The sequence below is a fragment of the Hordeum vulgare genome, chromosome 1H (assembly GCF_904849725.1).
Source record: "Hordeum vulgare subsp. vulgare chromosome 1H, MorexV3_pseudomolecules_assembly, whole genome shotgun sequence".
Taxonomy (NCBI): domain Eukaryota; kingdom Viridiplantae; phylum Streptophyta; class Magnoliopsida; order Poales; family Poaceae; genus Hordeum; species Hordeum vulgare.
In genome coordinates, this window is record NC_058518.1 from 415,883,819 (window position 1) to 415,907,062 (window position 23,244).

A 23,244-nucleotide genomic window follows, 5' to 3' on the forward strand; every position below is an offset into this window, starting at 1 on the left:
TCTTGCTAAGTTAACACTGCTGCTACTCCTATCGTTGCTGCTACAAAATAACTGCTATCACTGTTACCGTTATTATTGCTGCTGCTACTATCATCAAAACTATCATATTATTGCGCTACTAATCACTTTGCTGCAGATAATTAATCTCCAGGTGTGGTTGAATTGACAACTCAGCTGCTAATACCTTCATATATTCTTTGGCTCCCCTTGTGTCGAATCTATAAATTAGGGTTGAATACTCTACCCTCAAAAACTGTTGCGATCCCCTACACTTGTGGGTTATCAATGTTCGGTTCTTCCTTTCTGCTACACCATTTTGTTGAGGAGTATATGGTGCGGAGTATTGGTGCTTGATCCCCTCATCACTCAGAAATTCATTCAAGGTGTACTTCTTGAATTCGCTTCCATTGTCACTTCTAATCATCAATATCTTTGCCTCACATTGACGTATAACTTCATTGGCAAAGTCGATGATGGGTTTTTTGGGTCTCACTCTTCTTCTTGAAGAAGTACACCCAAGTATATCTTGAGTAATCATCCACTGTCACCAAGAAATACTTTCTTCCCCCAAGACTGTCGAAAGATGAAGGACCAAAGAGAACCATGTGGAGGAGATCCAAAGTCTTCTTTGAGTATATGGTAGTTGTGGGGCGGTGAGCTGTCTCATGTAGCTTTCCTTCAATACAAGCATTACAAGAATTATCTTTGGAAAAACTCACATTTGTTAGTCCAAGAATGTGATCCCCTTTGAGTAGAATTTGCAAAGATCTCATACTGACATGAGCTAGCGGGCGATGCCAAAGCCATCCCATATCAACATTAGCCATTACGCAAGTCACGGTCTTAGTGGGTCGCTTCGAAAAGTTAACCACATAGAGACCGTTCTCAACATGCTCAACAAATGGTACTTTAAGAGTTTTTCTCCACAAAAGGGCCACGGAGTCAACCCCAAAGAACGTGTTAAGACCCATGAGTGCAAGTTCATGAATGGAAAGTAAATTGTATGTGAGGGTCTCAACAAGCATGACATTCTTAGTGGAAAGATCCGGAGAGAGTACCACCTAGCCAAGACCCAATACCTTTGAAATTGCATCATAACCAAAGGAGACTTGGGGGGGCCACAGATGGGTCGGGATAAACGTCCACCACCAAGTCCTTGCTTCCGATCATATGATTTGTTACTCCACTATGAAGCAACCATGACACCCAATCGGAAGGAAACTCCTACATAAGATCAATGCTTGGATTTAGGTACCCATTCTTTAATGGGTCATTTCAGGGTAGTAACAAGGATCTTAGGAACCCAAATAGACCATTCAATGTACTCATAAATAGAACCAACAAATTTAGCAAAGACATTTCCATCACTAGCACTACATAAAACATAAGATGGTTTAAAGTCGTCGGCATTGTTGGGAGGGGGATTTTGCCCTTCTTGGCATTACCACCCTTAGATTTGCCCTTCTTCTACTCATGAGTACCATCCCCTGCTTTAACAAAAGTTTCCTTAAGCGGGGGAGGTTTCTTGGTCTTGATTTTCTTTTTCTTCTTGGACTTGGGTGCAAACCCAACTCCTTCCTTTGCAACCACTTCCTTTTGATTTCTCAAAAGGCCATTAAGATTATTTTCACCTTGGATGCATGTCACAAGGCCTTTCTCAAGTTACTCTTTTAATTTGGCATTCTCCTCCACAAGATGCACATGCTCACAACATGGGTTAGTAGCATGGGCATTATCAGTTAATACAGAAGGAGAACATGTGGCTATTTCCTTAGTGAGTTTTACTTGGAGTTGAACATGAGACTCTTTTAAAGATGCATGAACACTCTTCAAAGCCTTGTGAGCCTTTTCAAGTGTGGCAAACTCTTCCTTGAGTCTATCAAGGTCAACCCCAAGTGCAACCTTTTCATATTGGAGCACACGAGTAAGAAAAAGAGCATCATAATGACCCTTTTGTAATTTAGCAAGGTCACCGTTGTGTGACTCCTCAAGATCCAAACGAAGACCTTGCTCTTTCTCAAGAGCGATGGAAATATCCGCTATCTCATCAACATAGTCATGACTATGTCCTTGTAACATAGAGATAGTTCATTCATGAATTTCAATGAGGCCACTAGCCTCTCCTAGTTGTTCCAAGAGAGCAACAAAATGCTTCTTGGTTTTACCCTTAACTTTTCTCATGAACCTATCAAAGGATTTTTCCTCAACATTTACCTCGTCTTGTTCATCTCCACTATCCATAGGAGAAGGGGTAGTGGAAATGGTAGTTTTGATGTTTGAGGTTACCTTGTTGGTTGCTTGGCCATAAGGCACTTGGCAATGCGGTTCTTGTTGGGGGCATCGAAGAGGGACACCTTGCTTGGGAAATAGGATGCAATGGCCATCGTGGCCATTCCCATTACCTCACAACTTTCGTCATCATCATCATCCTCATCAGAGAGGTACTCTTCTTGAGCCACCAACACCATTTGGGACATCTTCTTGGAGAAGTTGTTCTTGTTGGGGAAGGGCTTGGCTTTGTCTTTGCGGATAAGTTTGCCACCATTGTCTTCCCTCTTCTCATAAGGACAATCTACTACAAAGTGACTTTCATTGCCACAATTGTAGCAAGTCCTCACGCGTTGCTTGCCCTTGGACCCACTCGAGTTATTCTTGGAGAAGTTGGACATTGAGTTTCTCTTGTTGCCCCAAAATTGCCTTGACGTAAGAGCCATGTTCTCGTGGTAAAATTGCCTTGATATTTGGTGTCTTCCGGGAAAATTTCCTCTTCTTCATATTCATCTTCCTCCAAAGCATCCTTGGCCTTCAAAGCAAGGTTCGAGGAGTCTTTTCTTGACCGTTGGAAACGATCAAGAGCATTGTCGGCGGTCTTGTTTAAAATGTTTATTGCTATGAACTCATCCAACACATCACTTGAGGACAATGAATGAAAGTCCGGCCTTTGCCGGATGACGAAGTACATGGCCTTGTTGAAAGGCATGATGGCCTTGAGAAACTTCTGCTTGATCCAATTGTCATCCACATCCTTGCTTCCATGATCTTGAAGAGCAACAATAAGAGTTGTCACTCTCCGGTAGAGCTTCATAGTTGACTAGTCTTTCCTTCATAGTTAGACCGTTGAATACTTGAGATTCCCTTGTACATGGAAGTAATGTGCTTCCAACAATCTTTGGCACGAGTGAAGGGATGCAAGTGAGCAAGATCTTAAATGGGAACAACTCCTTGGAGGATGAACAAGACAGAGTGATTGAGCTGATTGTCAACGTCTTCTCTTCGCGTGAGATTGCTTGGGTCATGTGGGTAGTGTCCTTGCTCAATGATTCTGCAAAGTTGTGTTGAGCTCTGATTCAAATGAGCCTTGATACGAAAGCCCCAATTAGCAAAATCATTCTTAAAAATTTTAGGAGGAGGATCGAGGATAGTAATATGTGGTGGGTGAACTGGTCCTCCATAGACCGCGGGAGGAGGAACCGAGGCAACGGTATTTGCCCCGCTCGTTCTTTGAGGCAACTTATTTTTTTCACTACTAGCATTCTCCTTCTTAGGATTGGTCTTCGACTCTGAAGCTGTGGGATTAACCACACGCAACAGATCGGTAGAATGTTTGAAGCCATGAAGGAAATCTTTGAACATGTTTTTGACCTCGATAGACACTGAGGATCTAAGAAAGGAAATAGCCTCATTTAGATCCTCTCGGGTGACCGAGTTCACAGCCCCGGCCTCGGGCAACTCCACAACCCATTCGCCATAGTCAACCATACTCTTTAGGTGGTCAAACCCTTAATAAAGAGACGTAGCTCTCGTACCAATTGAAAGGATTGATATGGTTGACTAGAGGGGAGGTGTGAATAGGCAACTAACAATTTTAAACTTTACTTTAACAAATTAAGTTTAGCAACAAATAGTTTGTCTAGATATGAAACTAAGTGAGCAACCTATATGATGCTAGTAACAATAATAACAAACAAGTAGCTAATACAAGTAAAGGTAAGAAGTAACCACAAGTGTAACCGATGAAGACGAGGATCTGTTTTCAAAGTTCCTTCCCTTTGAGGGGAAGTACGTCTCCATTGGAGCGGTGTGGAGGCACAATGCTCCCCAAAATGCCACTAAGGCCACAATATTCTCCTCACGCACTCACACAATGCGATATGTCGTGATTCCACTAGTGGTGCCCTTGAAGGAGGCAACCGAACCTTTACAAACAAGGTTGGGGCAATCTCCACAACTGAATTGGAGGCTCCCAACGAAACCACGAAGCTTCACCACAATAGACTATGGCTTCGAGGTGATCTCTTCCATCTAGGGTGCTGAAACACCGAAGAGTAACAAGATCCGCGAGGCATTAATGGGGGGGACAACTTTTCTCTTGGTGGAAGTGTGGATCAAGGCCTTCTCCTCCAAACCCTAGAACATCAACAAGAATCGATGGCTAGGGAGAGAGATCGGGGAAGTTTGAGCTTAGGAGCAACAATGGGATCTTGGAGAGGGAAAACGGTAAGGTCTCTTGGGAGAATAAGACCTATTTATAGTGTGGGAAGAATCTGGCCGTTATTTTGCCCACTGGCGCACTTAAGCGGTAGTACCGCGCATGAGAAAAGTACTTCTGCTTGCACGGAAGTACCGGCCACCACAGGAAAAAGAGCATGGACTCGGAAGCGGTAGTTCCACAGGAGCGGTACTACCGCCCAGCACCAAGCGGTACTTGCGCTCAATATTTTCGACACGGGCTAACAAAGCCACAGAGAAATTGTAAGCGGAAGAAAGAACGGAAGGGGAGGGCGGCAATACCACTGGAGCGGTACTACCGCTCTTCCCCAAGTGGTACTTCTGCTTAAACTGAGAAGTGGTCGGACCCTAAGGGTGGCAGTACCGCTGGGGCGCTACTACTGCTCCTCAGAGCGGTACTTCTGCTTAAGTTACTCTGAAGGCTTAAGGGGCACAACAAAGGCTTCATTGTGCCGGGAACAGGAAGGGGTGCAAGTGTGTGTGAGTTTGTTCCTCTCAACCTTTCCAAACGCGGATCCCCTCTTGATAGCACGGGTTTATCTATGACTCAAGTCCACCAACACTAAATCGATAGACAAACATTGTCTTCTCTTTCAACCACCGGGGGGGGGGGGAAATAACCGTCTCGTGCTACCTAATAATCTCTGAAAGTTTAATGCGCATGATTAGTCCGCAAGGGTCATCGTTATCAACCACCAAAACTACTTATGATAATTTGTGCTCTTACAAGGTCCATAATTCCAGCTGCTAGTAATCTTTCTCTTCAGATAATTCCTGGAAATGAAGAGTGAAAAGGCATAAGAATTTCATCATAATGATAAAAAAACATTATAATTACCGGTAGGAAATCATGATGCAAAATGGACATATCAACCTCCTCGACGTCCATCTCCAGTTCTGGGATGGCTACGTCACCGACCATGGAGAGGGCCAACTGGGTCTTGAGGCCCTCCCATTGGCGTCAGTCATGGGTGTTCATGGAGTCCTCCATGAATCACCTCATGAGCTTTGTCTGCTCCTCCTCGGACATGGGAGGAGGTGGTGGCGGGGACGGGGATGGAGATGGCGTCGGTGTGATGCAACGCACTCGCGGACGCCCGCACGTTTGGGCGGGCTCAGAGCACACGCTTGGCGGGCATGCAACAGCCGTCGCGAGCTCGGTGGACGACCGACAAAAAGGACTGTCGGCACAGGTTGTGCTCGTCGTGGAGCTAAGTATCCCATAACAGTGAATCTATGACGTAGAGGCGGTTGTAGAGCAGATCATCACGCAGGTGGATGCAACGTCGGCCGATCTCCTCACGACGGGCGCGATCGCTCACCGAGATCGGTGGGATGGGCACCCAATCCATGGAGAGATGTCAGTTGTTGGAGAGGTGGGCATTGCTTCATGGGAGGGGCATCGTCGTCTCCCAATAGCGCGAACACACGTTGGCATCGATGTACGGCAGACTGCGTTGCGGTGCCCCCGATGACGAGATGGCAAAGGCTGGGGGAGCGAGCGGCGTGGAGCCGCTCGAGCACCGACGACCGAAGGACGACCCAACCTCATGGTCGTGCTTCCCCTTGTTAAGCCAATGCCACCCCTTATGGCCGCCAACGATGAGGTGGAGGTGGAGGTGGAGGTGAAAGAGTGGCTAGCTAGGGTTTCGCTCGTGTGAGGGCTCGAAAAGACCGACAGGCTTAGAAGTGGAAGTTGTGGACTGACCGGTTCATGGCTTCCACATTAAGAAGGACCGCTGACAAGGCCCCCTCCCCACTGCGCGTGCGAAGTTAATTTGGATGGTGGTAGGTAGGTGGCCGGCTGCCACGCGGGCCCGACGCGGATGTCAGGCGGGCACGTGCTCGTCCGTGTGGACGCAAACCAGGAGCAACTTTACTCCAGAAATGCAGTGGGTCGGACGCGAAACGGATAATTTTTGCGATTGCGGTCACGCTTTGGGTTGTGTCGTCTGGCCGTTTGGGCCAAGACGGACATATCCGAATAAGATTGGGTCGTGCGTTAGAGTTGATCTAACTCTATGTGTTATGTGTAACTGTTAACTCTTAATTATGTTCAGTGTATGTCAACTAAACAACATGCATTAGTATGAGGGCAACCAACGCGAGCAACCAAATACAACGTGTAGAGACGTTGCCATGATGCGATGCAAGCAACTAATTAGAAATGCATGCGGAAATGTATGCCCTATCAGATCTAACTGAAACAAGTATACAAATGAAAAAAGAAAACGATCCGAGCAACCAAACCTTCTTTCATTTTCGTTGCGCACACGCAGCCCCCACAACTGCCTTGAATCCTCGGCATGCATGCCCGGTCCTGAGTTGTCAACCTGTGACCTCATTTTTCTTCTTTTGTTTTTCTCTGCATCTCCACGAGCTACAAATAATGCAAAGAAGTACACTTCATCCCTGACTGCGAAGAACAATCATGATTACCTGACGATTAATATAATTTGTTCGTGGCCAAGGAAAGCCCCTTATCTTTCCGTCCACCAATCTCAAACTGGCGACCTTGTCTTCTTCCCTGACGCCTGGGACTTGGAAGCTAGCGCGGCGGCCACGCCGGCGGCGGTCCCAAATAAATAATGCAGCGCCCTCCAAACACCACGCCGGCCGGCAATCGCGTGGGTGCTTGACAGAGACCCGAGTAGCATGCATGATGCATGGCATAGCACCGAACGCTGGAATGGCACGAGACCGAGAGGAGTGTACTGTGCAATACAGGGCGCACCCAAAATAACCATGTGCACTATCGTGAGATACCCCTAATATTCCACTGGCCACAGGCCATGGCCTCCTCTCTCTCTCTCTCTCGCCTCGCGCGCATTTAATAGCTCGCCATGGCCGTAGCTCGATCGCCCAGTCCAGGAGCCAGCAGACCTTAACTGCTTCCTGGAGAGGAACCGACGGCTGCTAGTAATTTACAGTATACTTTTGCTACTAGCTGCCAGTTCGGGCCTTGAGGGTGGTGAGGTTGGCATGGAAAAGTGGAGGAGGACGGTGGTGGCGGCCGTGGTTGCCATCATGGTCTCGGTGGTGGTGGTGGCAGCCGGTGGCGCGCCGACGGATCAGGCCGCGCCGCAGCGGATTCTGCTGGACACGGACATGGACACCGACGACCTCTTGGCGCTCATGTACATCCTCAAGCAGAACCGCTCCGAGTTCGAGCTCAAGGTACGTGCAGCGGTGCGGTGGCCTGCAAATTACTAGCGACCTTCTTTGATTACCTCTTTCATTTCTTTGCATCGCATCGCATGCATATGTAGCTTTGCATCTGGTTATGTAGATCGATCGATATATAGTTGGATGCCTTTCAGGATGACCTTCGTCGGTTAATCAGCAGGCAGGTGGCTTTGTTAGATCGACTGATTAGGAAGTGAGAGGATACATGTTCATGACTGAAGCATGAATGGAAAAGGAGAATTAGATGATAATGATCATAATCATGATCGCTCGTTTTAAAGAACGACTATTCATACATACAAGCGACTTGAGATGACTAAACATGGCCAGAAAACAAAACCGTGCATGTTGACTAACCATGTAGTTGTACAGTAGAACAAATGGACTCCGACAGCACAAAGAATCATATTCACGTGTGGGTAAGCACATGTACAATGATACTATCTTAATAGTGTCATGTATGAGTTTTTGCTACACCTACGGACTAATCCTACGACATTGAACTTACGGGCCAAGGTAGCAAAGTCTGGTCGGAACCACAAGGGAAAGTGTCGAAGGGTCCACACACTGAAATTCAAGGGTTGGACTAGTGTCTAGTGTGATGGTGGAATACGTCCGTAACCTACGTCCATATATAGGTTTAGGATTTCCGATCGATAACCTATAGCTGAGCACGGCACTACAATTCCTTAAGAAAAGAAAAGGTGTTCTCCCAGGTACAGAAAGTAGGTTTTCGTAATCGTTCCTTACCGGAAGTCATTCGAGCGAACACAACGATCTAGGAGTGTTTCCTCAAAAAACCACTCCCATCAAACACTCGAAATTACCATGCCAAAAACATATGTGTTCGTCATTTTTAAACATTTAGTAAATTGAAAGCACCCGCGAGCTGGCATCAGATCATTAGAATTTAGGAAATTTAAAGCACATACTAGGCATGACCGCTTGTATGTACTTTTTTTCCAATATATTTCTTTTATCATTTTCAAGTACTTATAACAATTTGCAGTTCTTTCCTCGAGCGCTCCAACAAATATTTACGAGCATATTCCATGAAAGAATAACAACATTGCATGTTCCAAATTAGACCTAAGGTGCGAGGACAAGCATCATCTTGTTACCTAAATTTGTAACGCATGCATCCTCCAAGCCAAGGTTTCGATCACAACAGCGCCCGGAACCGGATACCGATCACTTTCTAAACTAGTTGAGCAACAACTGTCCCCGAGACACTGATCGCATCTCAATTTCGTGTTTGAGCAAGGAAACGAAGGCAGAACCTTCTAACGGCAAACTTTGACCTAATAAAATAAACCGAATTTGGCTTGTCTGTGGCAGTATCATTAGCCAAGCATAATTAAAGTACAAGCTAGCTAGTGATCGATGTTGACAAGACGGTGATGGAGAATCTTAACTTTTGCCTACTATATTACGCTGCCACACATATGTGAGCGCCATATGCCCATATCTCCCAAAAGTAATCTGGCCAAAGCAAACTGTATTTCTTGCAGTTGGTCGGTTGGAACTTTGAAGAGGGTATATATACCCGCCATTTGTAAATATAAGCATTATAAGATATCTCAATATAAACTACAAACAAATGTATATAGATGTATTTTAAAGTATATAGATTCATTCATTTTATTTCGTATGTAATCCGTATTAAAGTCTGTAAAAAGACTTATATTTAAAAACGGAGAGAGTAGATATTAACAGTTTATGATGCTCTTTTCTTCTTCTTTCTGGGTGAAGAGTTTCTGATTCCTTTTCTCATTATCATGGAGTGGGCACTACGAGGTTTCATCTGAATAGAATATTTTTGTGGAATTATCATAATGTATTTGCGCTATCTAATGCCACTGCTTCCATTTCATTTCGAGAAGAATATTTCTAGCAAGTGTGCTCTGCATCTACAATACGTGGGAGCAATTTAATATGTGGATGGAATTGGTATTTTTTGCGTGCAAATGCTAATGCTGGTCTATCAAACTGGGAAAATGTGAATGGAAGCTACAACTATTTTTTGAAGTAACGAAAATATGAGAAAGCAATTAGGAAATTGATATGTGTTTGCTTGGAGAGGATCCATGGCACATAATAAGAATACAATATTTTTTTAATGCGTAAGATGAATATAATATCTGGTGCAATTTTAATTATGTGGCTCAACATTAAAAAAAAGCTCTAGATATCAATTAATGTCTAGCCGACTACAGTGTTAGGATGTGCTCTACCTACTTGTGCACACAGTAAAAATCATATGCACGCATCTCTCTCAAAATATTCTAAATATTACTTCCTCCTTTTTCGTAATATAAGGTGCATAAATTTCCATAAAAGTCAAACGTATGTATGTATGTTTGACGAGGATTCTAGAATAAAATACCAACATCAACAATACAAAATATATAAAATATGAAAATAAATTTAATGATGGATCTAATTATATAAAGTTGGTATTGTATATACTAATACATCTTTTCTAAAATCTTGGTCAAACATGCACAAGTTTGACTTTTGAAAAAACATTATACACCTTATAATATGGAAGAGAGAGTATAATTTTGTGGGGTACATTGATATACTTGTAATTACACCTAGCCATAAGTCTGGCTGGGAATAATAAAGCACTAGCAGAAAACCAAGGCCTGACCCCGATCGGGCCGTCGGGGCTAGATTTCAGGCCCAAGCCCGACCCATCAATCGAAAAGCCCATTAGGCCTTGGTTCGGGCCTCTTCCTTAAAATGCAAATATGCAATGCCCGAGCCCGGCCCGACTCATGGGCAAGACTGGGCCGGGTCTGGCCGGTACGACTGGGCTGGGGTTTTCATGACCAGGTATACTCACAGTATATTATGAAACCTTGTCAATTTCTAAACACCATTTTTTTGGGGTGGAGGTGGGGGGAAACCGAGTTATAGGGCCTGTTAGGCTTTCCAAAGTCAAATTGTGTGACCAAATTCATAGAAATAAAAATATATACAATATCAAAGTAGATTTGATGATAAATCTAATACTATTGTAAATGTTGATAATATTTGTATATACTTGGTCCAAGTTCATAAACTTTGAGTTTTCTAAAATCTAATGTGTAGTATGATTTTTTGAGTTGAATCATATATACTTATGTAGTTGATTCCTACTACTTCTATTTATCTCAACATGCACACACGCCACGTCATCAGGCCCATTGCTCCCTTTTTTTATCTCAACATGCATGAACACTGCTTTTATACACTATTTGTCTCAACATGCACACCTCCTACTTCATTAACCCACTAATTTTATTCCTCTAAAAATTATGAGAAATACTAATTTTATTCTACAAATATTTTAATAATATATAATAATCAACTACAACAAATCATATGTTCTTTAGTGTTCACTCTGATATTCAAGTTCAAAATAACCAAATGTCATCAAAATACCATTTCCACGTGGGGTATCATAAAGAATATTCTTAGAACATGGGCATCATTTATTTATTCTTTTGAGAACCTGGGGTATCATATATATTTATTCTTTTGAGAAAACCGAGGTATCATCTAATATGTACTATGGTTTGGAAATGGGGAGGAAGTAAAAAACAAAGTTCATTCCTCCCAAAATCACTAGTCAGCGTATACACCTTCCAACGATTAGGTTGCGACAAGTGGCGCACTGCATGCATGTCACTTGTCGCAACCTGAAAGTTTTTCCTTTTTTCGTAGATCCATATTTTTAAAACGTTTTATCTCCTAAACCGTGCGTCCAAATCTTGAACCGTTTTCATAGTTGTCTTTCTCGCATCGAGATCTTTAAAACTAGATCCCATGTTGATATATTTTGACGATTTCTTTTTTACGAAAAACCAAAAGAAAAAACCGGACAAAAAAACCGTGCCTCACGAGATAGAAAAAAACAGAAAAATCGTTTTTTTCGAGAGGCACGAGCGAAGGCAAAACCGTGCCTCTCGCGAAAGCAAAATCGTGTGTGTCGCGGAAAAAAGAGAGAGAGTAGAAAACACGTTTTTTCCTTTTTTCGGGAGAGACATGCGCGTGCCTCTCGCGAAGGCAAAACCATGCATTTCGCGGAAGCAAAGCCGTGCCTCTCGTAAAAAAAAAGCATTTTTTTCCTTTCGGGAAAGGCACAGGCGTGCCTCTCGTGAAGGCAAAACTATGCCTTTTCAAAAAAAACAGAAAACTCGTTTTTTCCTTTCCGAAAGGCATGGGTCGTGCCTCTCGCGAAGGCAAAACCGTGCCTTTCACAAAAGCAAAACCGAGCCTCTCGTAAAAAAACCAGAAAACGTGTTTTTTTCCTTTCCGAAAGGCACGGCCGTAAAGGCAAAACCGTGCCTGCCGCAAAAAACAGAAAACATGTTTTTTCACATAAAAAAAGAAAACACATTTTTTGGGGAAAAATCCATCCAAAAGTTATGAAAGACCGGTGAAAACCGTAACACAAAAAAATTCGGAAAAAAAACACTTAAAAAGACGAAAACACGTGCGAACAAATAATTTTTTTTGAAGGGAACGCTCAGAACGCGACACGTGACATCGGCTGGAAACGCGCCAAGTGACGGCGCGCGGGAGCGATCGCTGGGAGGCTCCCGAGGAAGCGCTCGCTAACTAGTTGCTACCCGAAATCACTAAGGCTGGTTGTAATGGGTAGTATCATATACTAGTATCATGCATATGATACTAGTCTATGATACCACATCTGTAATGCATAGTATTATATATTAGTATCATAGGATAATTCATTTATTGTCATGCAAGACACATAGTAACACATCATTTAATATGATACGGTATCATATGATATGATACTCAATCATCTCTTTCTTCATTTAATTATATGCCACCTCATTAAAATTGTCTAGTTGACATGCATGATACTACCTATGATACTCCCATTACGGGCAGCCTAATTAGCGAGTATACCTTCCAATGATTACTCTCACCTCCATAGGTTGCGACAAAATGACGCACTGCATTCGTGCCACTTGTCACAACCTGAGAGTTTTTTTTCGTAGATCCGTATTTTTAAAACGTTTTATCTCCTAAACTATTCATCCAAATCTCGAACTGTTTTTATCATTGGATTTCTCACGTCGAGATCTTCAAAACTAGATCCCATGTTGACAGGTTTTGACGAACTTTTTTTTTCACGAAAAAGACCGAACGAAAAAACTATACCTAATGCGATAGAAAATAAATACTGAAAACACGTTTTTTCCCTTTCCGAGAGGCACGGGTCATGCCTCTTGCGAAGGGAAAATCGTGCTGTGCGCTCTCGCGAAAAAAAGAGAGCAGAAAACGCGTTTTTTCTTTTTTCGGGAGAGGCACGGGGTGCCTCTCGCAAAGACAAAACCGTGCCTTTCGCGAAAGCAAAATCGTGTCTCTCGCAAAAATAAACAGAAAACGCGTTTTTTCCCTTTAAAGAGAGGCACGGGCGTGCCTCTCACGAAGGCAAAACTGTGCCTTTTACGGAAGCAAAACCGTGCTCCTCGCAAAAAATAAAGAGGCACGGGCGTGCCTCTCACGAAGGTAAAACTGTGCCTTTGACGAAAGCAAAACTGTGCCTCTCGCAAAAAAAATTAGAAAACGAGTTTTTTTCCTTTTCGAAAGGCACGGCCGTGCCTCTCGCAAAGGCAAAACTGTGCTTCTCGCGAAAGCAAAACCGTGCCTAAAAAAACAGAAAACAGTTATCAAAGACCGGTGAAAAACCGTAACACCAAAAAAATTCAGAAAAAACCACTTAAAAAAGACGAAAACGCGTGAAAAAAAGTAAAAAACCAAAATTTAAAGAAAACACTCAAAACGCGACACGTGACGACGGCTGGAAACGTACCAAATGGCGAGCGCGGAAACGATCGCTGGGAGGCTATCGAAAAAGCGCTCGCTAACTCTACCCAGTCCCCCTGAAAAGAAATGTGCTCGGGCAGGAGCCGGCCCAAATACGAAGATACGGGGCGTAGCAGGTTTTCTGCGGTTTGTGGTAGATTTGGGCCGTGGGCTCAAAGCTTGTGAACCGGACGAGTCACCCACTTCTCCATTGATCCATAAAAAAAAACACTTTGGCTGACGGCGAAGTCGGCCGCCGTCCGGGAGGATCTCGCGATGCCCCCACAGCCACGCGGACGTACCGAGACTTGGTGGTGTACTAGCGCGCGTTGCAGTAGGCGATGCTGAGGGCGGCCTCTGGCTGCGAGGACCAAGGTGGCGGCGCGGCGTCGGGTGGTGCAGGCTCATCGAAATGGGGTGCCGTTGGTGGTGCCCCTCCGTCTTTCTCCGCGGAGCCGGTGGCCGCCGCTGATGAATGGCCAGCGCGCGCGGCAGGGGGCGCTCGAAGTGGTTAAGTTGAATCTTCCGCGTTCCCGGGGAATAAAGAGAATCAACGGTGAGAAACCGATGCAGTTATGTACGTATTTCTTCTCGCTAACCCCTCAAGAACAATGGAAAGATCTAACTCGAACCAGAAAGCTGTCCTCGGAGGTGGGTGTGAATTTGTGATCTTGTTACACTAGGATGAATTTTCCGGAAGCAGCTATTGTACCGGCTGCATTTCTGCAGATTTCTGACGACACGATATAATGATAGCAGTAGACGGTTCTCCTGCAGTTATTAACAAGAACCTGACAAATCACTTCTCTTGTACTATGCATTTCCAGGCAGTTACCATCAATGTGAACGCGTGGAGTGATGCCGGGCATGCTGTGAACCATCTCTATGATATCCTCTACATGATGGGCCGCGACGACATTCTCGTTGGCATTGGTGGCGACGGTGGGATATCAGATGCCGGCACCATATACCCCAACGTTGGTGGTTATTTACCTCTGATTGATCAGGTATGTGTTTCCTTATCTACTCCAGTCGCTGTACTGTTATACGTGTGGAGTACGTGGTATAATTTAGGTCTAATTTATCAAGGAAAGACATCTAAATCTTTTTTCTAGGTGATTCCCTTTTTCAAAATGTTGGTACTAACATACAGCTTAAACTTTAGGGGATCACAACCGTCGGGGACTGCCGGTACAGAAAAGCTGTTCCTCTTGAAGGTGGTGGAAGGTTGGATGTTGACACCAACTGGGGAATCAGAAGGAGCTTCCTTCCACAGGTATATGCCGCATGCATAATCTGACGTTCCCCTTTGTACAGTTATTGCAATTTGATGTTCAATATATTTGCCGATTGTCCGCCACTGCATTATCTCGCAGCCTAATCATTCTATGAAGCAAAAAGAAGTTTGAACAACCGAGATGCAGTTACCGTTGATTTAAAATCCTTAAACCACACAGAACATGTTCCAAACAACACGCTTTGGTCTGTTTTACCTCCTCTTTTGCATCCTAAGCTGCTGCTCATTTTGTTGGAAAAAGGATTTAAATTTCAGAGTTATCAAAAGTTTTCCCAGAGCTCCGTTTGTGTTACTGTTTTCACTATTTTTCTATTGTTATTAAGTGTTACATCCATTTACTACATAATTTTCTCTGACTATTTCTGCATATATACCTGGATAGGCATAAACCAAAACTTGTTTATTTGTTTAATGTTTTCAGAGACTGGTCATATTTGACCTGATGTTTGGGTAGTTTCAGGACAAGCTGATTATGGAGAATCTGTGGTGATAAGTGGAAACACTGTCTGATAAAATGACACAATATAGCCAAAATGTTTTTGTTGCACTCACAGAAAGAATATGTATATCATCTGTGGTGAAACCAACCCTGGGGCTAAACAATGCAATTTGAGGAATACTTATGATATCACGCCATTACATTAGTGTCCTTTCTGTAAGAAATATGCCGTGGTACTCTGCTTATCTATATTCATACCAGCTACAAGCTACCAATTTTTATATATCTATATAAAACAGGGAAACCGAAGATATATACCATTTCAGCAACCTACAACACAGCAAGTAATGGTCGACACAATATCTGCTGGCCCTACAACCGTCATTCTCACAGGGTCACATACAAACTTTGCCATATTCCTGATGACATATCCACACCTGAAAGGAAATGTCAAACACATATACACTATGGGTGGTGGTGTGAGATCGAAGAACCCGACAGGTTGCTGTCCCAAAAATGTTACCACAGCTTGTACACCACAGCAATGTGGTGATATTGGTAACCTGTTCTCTAGTTACAGTACCAATCCCTATGCAGAATTCAACATATTTGGAGATCCTTTTGCTGCATATCAGGTATAAGTTTTAAGATTTGACAGAGGCTGTCTGTTATACCCTTTTTGTTTGTTTAAACTTTGAAAGTGGAATTTCTTATTTCCTACAAATATATATCTCTATATTTGGAAACTTTGCTCCATGTTCTATTGCATAACGATTTAACAGCATTCCTCCCATGGAGCAAAGCGACAGCCCGGTCTCATTTTTTTGTCTTCTAGTTTCCAAAATACATTTTTCGGCTGATGTTGCTAAAAAAATTCCATGCTGACATACACGGCAGATTTGTTACTTATTTTTTTGATTAAGGCCCGCATACTCTTATTAGACATTATAGTGTGACAGCTTTATAGAGAAGAATTTGTTTCTGTATCGAAGCTGGGAGCTATGAAATCACCCAGGGACTTAGCTAGCACAGCTGATGGGGCAGCCAGCCTGGGTTCAATCCCTACTTCTCTCTTAATAAAGGTTGGTGCCTAGTTCCTCCTAGGCACCCCTCATATTTATTTCCTGTTGAAAAACACCTGGAGCTACGATTTTTCTGTCGAGAATAGCATTAGGTGTTTGTACTGGTATACTGAAAAAGGCTTTTGCCCCGCTTTATAAATAAAGCAAAGCGCCAGAGCTTTGTTACTGGTATATGAACTTGACTTTGCATACTAATATAATAACTCCATCATACTCAAACCTGTCTTTACTTCACACCTGTATCACTTTAGTACACCAGTAAATTATCTAATATTTTACCACTTCAGGTGTTTCATTCTGGCATTCCAATCACCCTTGTCCCTCTTGATGCAACCAATACGATTCCAGTCAATGAAGAGTTCTTCTATGCATTCCAACAACACCAAAGCACATTCGAGGCAGAATACTGTTTCAAATCATTGAAAATGGCTCGTGACACATGGCCTGATGATCAATTCCATGCAGTAGATTCATATTTTTTAACCCTTACAATATTTTAATTCAGTATGATATAGGATTTTTTTTCTTACCATTTCCTTTTTTTTCTCTTCCTAATGCAGAGCTATTTTATGTGGGATTCCTTTACTTCTGGTGTAGCCATCTCCAGCATGCGCAATGACAAGGACTGCCAGCATGAAAATGATTTTGCTGAGCTGGAATACATGAACATTACAGTAATAACTTCAAACGAACCATATGGCATATATGATGGGTCAAACCCATTATTCGATGGCCATGCAACTCCCAAGTTTGGTCTTAAAAAGGGTGGAGTCCATAGTGGTCATGTTCAAACTGGAATTACAGATAACTTCTGCCTTATAGAGGGAAGTAGGAAAGGCAGATGTGAGGTATGGTATAACTAAATTGATATTTACAGTTTCACAATTTGTTTATATAAAATATACTAGTGGATATACAGTAATTTCATTGAAGCTACATTAGATTTTCGCTGGTACATACATTATTTACCATGTCATGCTGTTGTCATAAACAAATTGTAAAAGGAGTGTTCAATGGAAACAACCTCTTACAGAAATGTAGGGAAAGGCTGCTTACAATAGACCCAAAGTGGTTGGACCCTTCCCCGGACCCTGCGCAAGCAGGAGCTACAAGTACCGGGCTGCCCTTTTTTTAGTGTTTAATGGAACTCAAGTTGTGCTTTTAATATAATACAAAGTTCACTCCCCGCTTTGGGAAATTGGTGATGTTGTAGACACTGATACGGTCTCCAACATGTATCTTTGACCGTTGCTTTCTACAGGGGCAGACCCAAAGGGGATCAAAATTTTAAAATATTTTTAAATACTTAACAAAAAATTCTGTTCATAAAAAAATCAAAGCAAATGCCCTCATTCAGACATTCTGCCCCCACTCCAAATTTCTTCTGGATCCACCCCTACTTTTTATAAGTATATCTTAAGGAAAAAGTAGGAAATGCTATATTACGTGAGTACTTCCAATGACCAATATGGTGATTTTATTTATGCCTTACCAATCCAAATATATTTGTATATTATAAGTAAAATAAAAGTTAGGAAATTCGAAGGGCCATTGGTTGATCTTTATTAAGATTGGGAGCAATTACAAAGTGGCGCGGGCCACCAGATTACATGCCATCCAGGCGAAAAGCAGTGCGGAGCACTGAATCCACTCCTCAGGGTGACCCAACATTATGCACCCACCTCAGGCCTATCGAGAGCACAACTCCAAACTGGAACCCAACACACTAAGCTAACTAAGGTCGAGGCAGAGCAAAACAAAAGTTAGGAAGGATTGCACGTTTTCTATGTTGCAAGTGATTTTTTTTTGCTGTGTATGACAAACTATTGGCTAATTTTATTTGTTCTTAGGATGGATATACAAAGGAAGTGTCTGGTCTAGAAGCAGTCCCCGTTCGTGTTGCCACAAAGGCTAAATCATACGCGGATAAAAATAGTCCCTTGGATAGGGAATTTTTCAAGAGCTTCCTAGAGGTAAGCCCCATGCAACACGGCCTTCTATGTCATATGATTCACAACTCACAAGGTTAATAATTGTCTTCTTTCTAATGCATCGAGACACAAGTTTTGTATTTTTTCCAAAATAAATCAATGTAGTATGTACAATGCGATCGTCTTGTTTTTTAGGAAAAATAATACAATTATCGCGTAAAGCTTCCATCTAATTTGGTTCCTTATGTAACAATAAGTAAGTTGCATCGATATTCATTGGGTGTATGATTGATAATTGAATTTTAAGTTCTGATTTTGAACCTGTTTATCTTACGTTAGAAAACCTTCTGAAAATGGACTTGAGGCGAGCGCCACTCCTGATCGTGCCATAGTGCTGGTTTACCCTGCATGCTCACTATCACTAGCCTTTCATAGTAACCTAAGAGCAATCTAAACCATGTACTCCAGTCACAGAGTTGTACATGGAAGAGTCAATGCACATTGCACTCGCATACATGTAATGTGAAACAAAATCTGCCAATAAGCATGTCAGCAATCATTTGTGTCATATTGGTTTTTATTATAGTAATAACTGAACTGTGGCCTGCAGGTCTTAACTCTCCGTGATAACTCTGGCCGTTTCAACATTACAGAACAATTTCCATTTTACAGAGAGGTTCTTTACAAGCCAGATTTTGTTAACAAAAGTAGGGGAAACGCGTTCATCTTTGACATAGACATGAGTGCTGGAGATTTCGTCTCCCTTATATATCTCTTGAAGGCACCTGTTGAAGTAATAGATTTGAAGGTACAATTGTATATGACGACGCAATAATGTGCCTCCATACAATGAAAGGGTTTTTTTTCTCTATATTTTTTCCACAACAGTACTTTTGCTATAATGGCTGTAGGGGATTTTCGTTAGCAGCAGTGGTTGGGCCAATGCCGCAACAATTGATATCGTTTATGACATTCTACATATGATGGGTCGTGATGACATTCCTGTTGGCCGTGGCAATTCTACTGCATTAGGCACTGGAACCCTTGGTTGCAAGTATGTCAGTGTTATTCCCCAAGGGAGCGGTGGACTTCTCGACTCTGACACTCTCTATGGACTAGCTCGCATTTTGCCACGAAGTCCTAGAAGGTATCCTTCCACCAAATGACCCACATCTGAATAATGCACGGGACCTAAATATTTACAACTTTGTTATTTGAATTATTAGGTACACTGCTGAAAATTCAGTAGAACATGGTGCTCCTAGAAATACTGATAATCCGGAACTTCGGCAACCATTGGCTTTTGAAGTTTGGCAGTCTGTTAAAGAGCAACTTGATCCAAGTGAAAAGATCACTATACTTACCAATGGACCTCTTACAAATTTCGCCAATATTGTACTCTCTGACACAAATGCAAGTTCTGTAATAAAGGTCAGTTGTTTTATATCTTTTGGTTTCATGCAGTATGAACTGCATTTTGAACCGTGATAACGTTATCTTTAGCACTGTTACTATTGAATTACATGTTTCTCTTTTCTGCATTCTGCAGAGTGTATATGTTGTTGGAGGCCATATCAGAGATGAAAATGATTCAAACGGCAACGTGTTCACTGTTCCATCTAATAGATATGCGGAGTTCAATCTGTTTCTTGATCCCCTAGCTGCGAAAGTAGTTCTAGAATCCACTATGGATATCACACTGATTCCTCTTCGCTCTCAGAGAAAAGCTTCTTGCTTCCGGACTCTCCTTGAAGCTCTAGAGTATGCTGAAAATACTCCAGAATCAAGTTTTGTCCTCCATTTGTTGTCATTGCTGCATGACTTGCAACAGAAGCACCGGCTGTACCATCATATGGTAAAGGTCTTCAGATCCTTCTGTTCGTTTCTTACAACTTTTAAAAAAGGGCAGCTCGGTGCATGTAGCTCCCGCTTGCGCAGGGTTCGGGGAAGGGTCCGACCATTTTGGGTCTGCAAAGAGGCTGTTTTCAGTACTTGAACCCGTGACCTCATGGTCACAAGGCAGCAGCTTTACCACTGCGCCAAGGCTCCCCTTCAAAGTGGACTTGAACCGGTGACCTCATTTCTTACAACTTAATTTTCAAAAAATAAAAAATAAAATAAATGTTCATAGTTTACACCAGCTTCCACGCTGTTTGAACTGCTTATGTTTCAAATAAAAGCAAGATGCACGAATCACTCCTACTGACAAACTGGCGCACTTACTTTCTGTGTGCCTGCATCATGATTTCTGACTATCGAATATCTATTTGTTTTTTTGAGGAGTCCCAAGGGCCATGCTTGTATTGTTTTAACCAATACCGAGGATACCAAAACCCACGACCACCACTATTACATATCAAACTACTTTAGTTTACTTTTATACATGATTGAATACTTATTTTAAGTAGTACTTATCATAATTTTTGGCCCGCGGGTTGTCATAATCATAGGGTATATTTCTGGGAGAACTACTTGGTGCTGTTTATTTGGTGGAAGGATCAAATATGGAACCGTCATTACTACTTAAGCCAATAAGCATTGTTGCTGGCAATACAACAAGCACGGATGGACAGGTGGTAGTCGACGAACAGAGCGCAAATTCGGTGAAGGTACTAGTGGATTTCGATAGTGATGAATATTACAGTCGAGTTGCCAATCATCTAGGCAGCATGGAGCGGTCTGCCGTTATTGGCAGTTTTGCAGAACAGAGGGCATCATGGAGCAAGCAACCAGATAACTTGAGGGTATAATGACTAATTTTCTACAGTAGCGGCAATACTGAAATGGACGGAAAATTCAGTTTCCTTACTGGATTAGATGTCCCAGCTTATCGAAAGAGTGTAAGCCCTTTGATTCTTTCTTAGCGTTGATAGGAAAGTTTTTGCAGAGTTTTGGACTTGTATGTAATTGCACTGATACAATAGATTTATCTTTTCACGATGATCTTCATATTTTGTACTAGTACTTATAAGCAACATTGTTTTTTTTTGTTTTCTTTGCTTCACAAATCACAACCATCATGTGCTCAACAGTACCATATTAAAGTTCCCCTGGAGAAGAAAATATTATACTCCACAGTCTTCCCTGAATTGCTGCTACATTTGACTCTTCGAAGCGACAAAGCTTCGTAAATCTCGTTGGAGTATGATTCAGTGGAAAATTCTCGACGATTTCTAGAAAAAATGGCATGTCAAGATCATGGAGCAGCATAAACACTGGACTCAATTGGCCGCCCATCTCGAGCAGAACAGATGCGTTGAACTTCTCAGACCGGAGCAGTAAGTTGGTTGGACTCATTCACTCTGGTGCCTTGCAACCACAATCTATTTTTCCACACATGTTCTCATTCTCGGGGGAAAGAGGAGGAACCCAACAGTGGGTAAAGCTATCGCTTGTCGGAGTTCTCGGTGACTGGTGGATGATTTGGAGCCCCCCCGGGTCAAGCAGGCCGCTGCAAATGGCAGGCAATACGATGTCACCATGGAGGTTTATCGGCTCCCTTGTTGTCTCACGGTTCAGCTTCTTGCAATGCTTCATGGGCAGGCACAACCGGGAGGTGTAAGGGCAACTCCATTGCGGGTCACTTTTAATGTCTGGACGCGGACAATTCGAACACTTTTAGCCCAACGTTACATATCAAATGTTCATGTACTGGCCCGGCCATTCGAATTTCCACCTGCACCTCTGTTTTTTTTTTTTTTTTTGAGACAATGCCCCTCTGTTAGTTGGTCCACATCTCCCCATAGCCCATGTATCCTACTCATTCTCTTTTATCTCTCGGTCTGTCTGGTCCACTGTAAGTCATAACCTACCGTCTACTCCTAGATTTGATGAATACGGTTGGATGGTTGAGCTGTCTGCTAACATGTCTGGATGTGTTATGTTTCTTCTTTGAAAACCGCATCCATATATTTATTACTCCCTCCATTTCTAAATATAAATCTTTCTAGATATTTTAATAAGGAATTACATACGGAGCAAAATGAATGAATCTACACTTTAAAACATTTCTATATACATCCGTATGTAGTTTTCTATTGAAATCTCTAGAAAGACTTATATTTAGGAACAGAGGGAGTAGTTAACAAGATTCTTACAATCGTTCTTTACATAGCTAGCCACACATGGTGAAACATTATTACAAAGCACATCATCGGTCCTGCTAATCGCATGCGCCACCTTATTAGCATGCCTATCAATCTTTACAATCTTGATATCCTTCATAAACTTTGAGACATTGATCGCTTCCTTTTTTTTAGATCCATGAAAGGAGACCTGTCAATGGTTTCTTTTGCTAGAAAAGATGCAACAAAGGAACAACCATTTTCCAAAATAATTAATTTGTGAAGTGTCATACCAATGTATAGTCCGGTGAGGCACGCACGAAGTTTTGCTTCATCCACTCCGAAGCATGATGGGATAAAATCCCATGATTAAACCAGGACTTCTCGAAGATGATTCCTCGCGATAACCCCAACACTAGCAGATCTCATGCTCTCTACAAAACTTGCATCAACATTTATCTTAATATACTTCGGATACGGAGGCTTCCAGAGAGCACGAGCACTTGTTTGCGGCCTAAAACACTTCCCGTTACCTATCACCCTCTTACCTTTCTTGCTTAAATCCATTTAAACACAAGCATTGGCAGTCGTGAATGTTTTCCAATAATTTTCCCTGAATATAATAGAGGCGGTCAGGGACGGAGCCAGAAAATAATGATAGAGGGGCAAGAACTAGGAGGATAAAAACCATAGTTTACATTAACACATATAAACGTATAGTTGGAAAAACTACAAACACTAGAAAGGAACTAGTAGCAAAGTTTAGCTTGAAGAAATAATTGATATCTTTATTACGGATGCTCATAGACCTGACTTCAAATTAATACACATATGTACTTTTAACTTTTATCTTAGAACAACAAACATATATTTTATCCCACAAAAAATATACATTATTTAGATCTCATGA

The 23,244-nt window shown here is 42.4% G+C and overlaps 1 protein-coding gene across 5 annotated transcripts; it reads left to right on the forward strand.

The window, feature by feature from the left end:
* The first annotated feature begins 7,366 nt into the window (after positions 1-7,366).
* Positions 7,367-21,257, forward strand: LOC123441421. Of its 5 annotated transcripts, none has more exons than XR_006630445.1 (12): positions 7,367-7,686; positions 14,349-14,528; positions 14,687-14,797; positions 15,557-15,892; positions 16,627-16,803; positions 16,900-17,187; positions 18,190-18,312; positions 18,881-19,078; positions 19,182-19,417; positions 19,497-19,701; positions 19,820-20,341; positions 20,721-20,803. XR_006630445.1 is itself a non-coding variant. In XM_045117866.1 (12 exons), the coding sequence occupies exons 1-12, from the start codon at positions 7,492-7,494 to the stop codon at positions 21,018-21,020; spliced, it is 2,655 nt and encodes an 884-aa protein (XP_044973801.1). In that variant the 5' UTR covers positions 7,385-7,491; the 3' UTR covers positions 21,021-21,257. The 5 variants fall into 5 exon arrangements, 4 of the variants coding, with proteins under 4 accessions (XP_044973811.1, XP_044973801.1, XP_044973816.1 ...); XM_045117866.1 differs by having other exon boundaries at positions 7,385-7,686; positions 19,820-20,125; positions 20,721-21,257; XM_045117873.1 differs by lacking the exon at positions 7,367-7,686 and adding an exon at positions 13,728-14,077 and having other exon boundaries at positions 19,820-20,125; positions 20,721-21,257.
* Positions 21,258-23,244: the final 1,987 nt, after the last annotated feature.